At 48.9% G+C, this 460-nt stretch overlaps 1 protein-coding gene across 50 annotated transcripts in view; it reads right to left on the reverse strand.

Moving 5' to 3' along the window:
- LOC107270488 (retinitis pigmentosa 1-like 1 protein) overlaps positions 1-460 on the reverse strand; it is a 6710-nt gene that overhangs the window by 4233 nt on the left and 2017 nt on the right. For 14 of the 50 annotated variants that reach the window (XM_025087826.1, XM_025087860.1, XM_025087851.1 and 11 more), the window contains exons 5-6: positions 400-430; positions 53-291 (exon numbers count right to left, since the gene is read on the reverse strand). The exons of 1 other annotated variant lie outside the window; for it this stretch is intronic. In XM_025087826.1, coding sequence (XP_024943594.1) covers positions 53-291; positions 400-430 — 270 coding nt within the window. Of the gene's footprint in view, positions 1-47; positions 303-399; positions 431-460 lie in introns of all 50 variants that reach the window. 35 more of the 50 variants (XM_025087847.1, XM_025087831.1, XM_025087825.1 and 32 more) reach the window with 31 other exon arrangements.

Genomic DNA, 460 nt, shown 5'->3' on the forward strand with positions numbered 1-460 from the left:
CAGCTTCCTCAGATTCCTCAGATCCTGCGGATCCTTTGGAATTTGCAGCTTCCTCAGATTCCTCAGATTCTTCGGAATTTGCAGTTTCCTCAGATTCCTCAGATCCTGCGGATTTTGCAGCTTCCTCAGATTCCTCAGATCCTTTGGAATTTGCAGCTTCCTCTGTGCCGTCATCTACCTCAGCTTCCTCAGCTTCCTCAGGTCCTTCGGAATTTGCAGCTTCCTCTGTGCCGTCATCTACCTCAGCTTCCTCAGATTCCTCAGATCCTGCGGATTTTGCAGCTTCCTCAGATTCCTCAGATCCTTTGGAATTTGCAGCTTCCTCAGATTCCTCAGATTCTTCGGAATTTGCAGTTTCCTCAGATTCCTCAGATCCTTCGGAATTTGCAGCTTGCTTTGTGCCGTCATCTACCTCAGCTTCCTCAGCTTCCTCAGGTCCTTCGGAATTTGCAGCTTCCTC

This window comes from Cephus cinctus, unplaced genomic scaffold, assembly GCF_000341935.2.
Source record: "Cephus cinctus unplaced genomic scaffold, Ccin1 Ccin1_scaffold0778, whole genome shotgun sequence".
NCBI lineage: Eukaryota > Metazoa > Arthropoda > Insecta > Hymenoptera > Cephidae > Cephus > Cephus cinctus.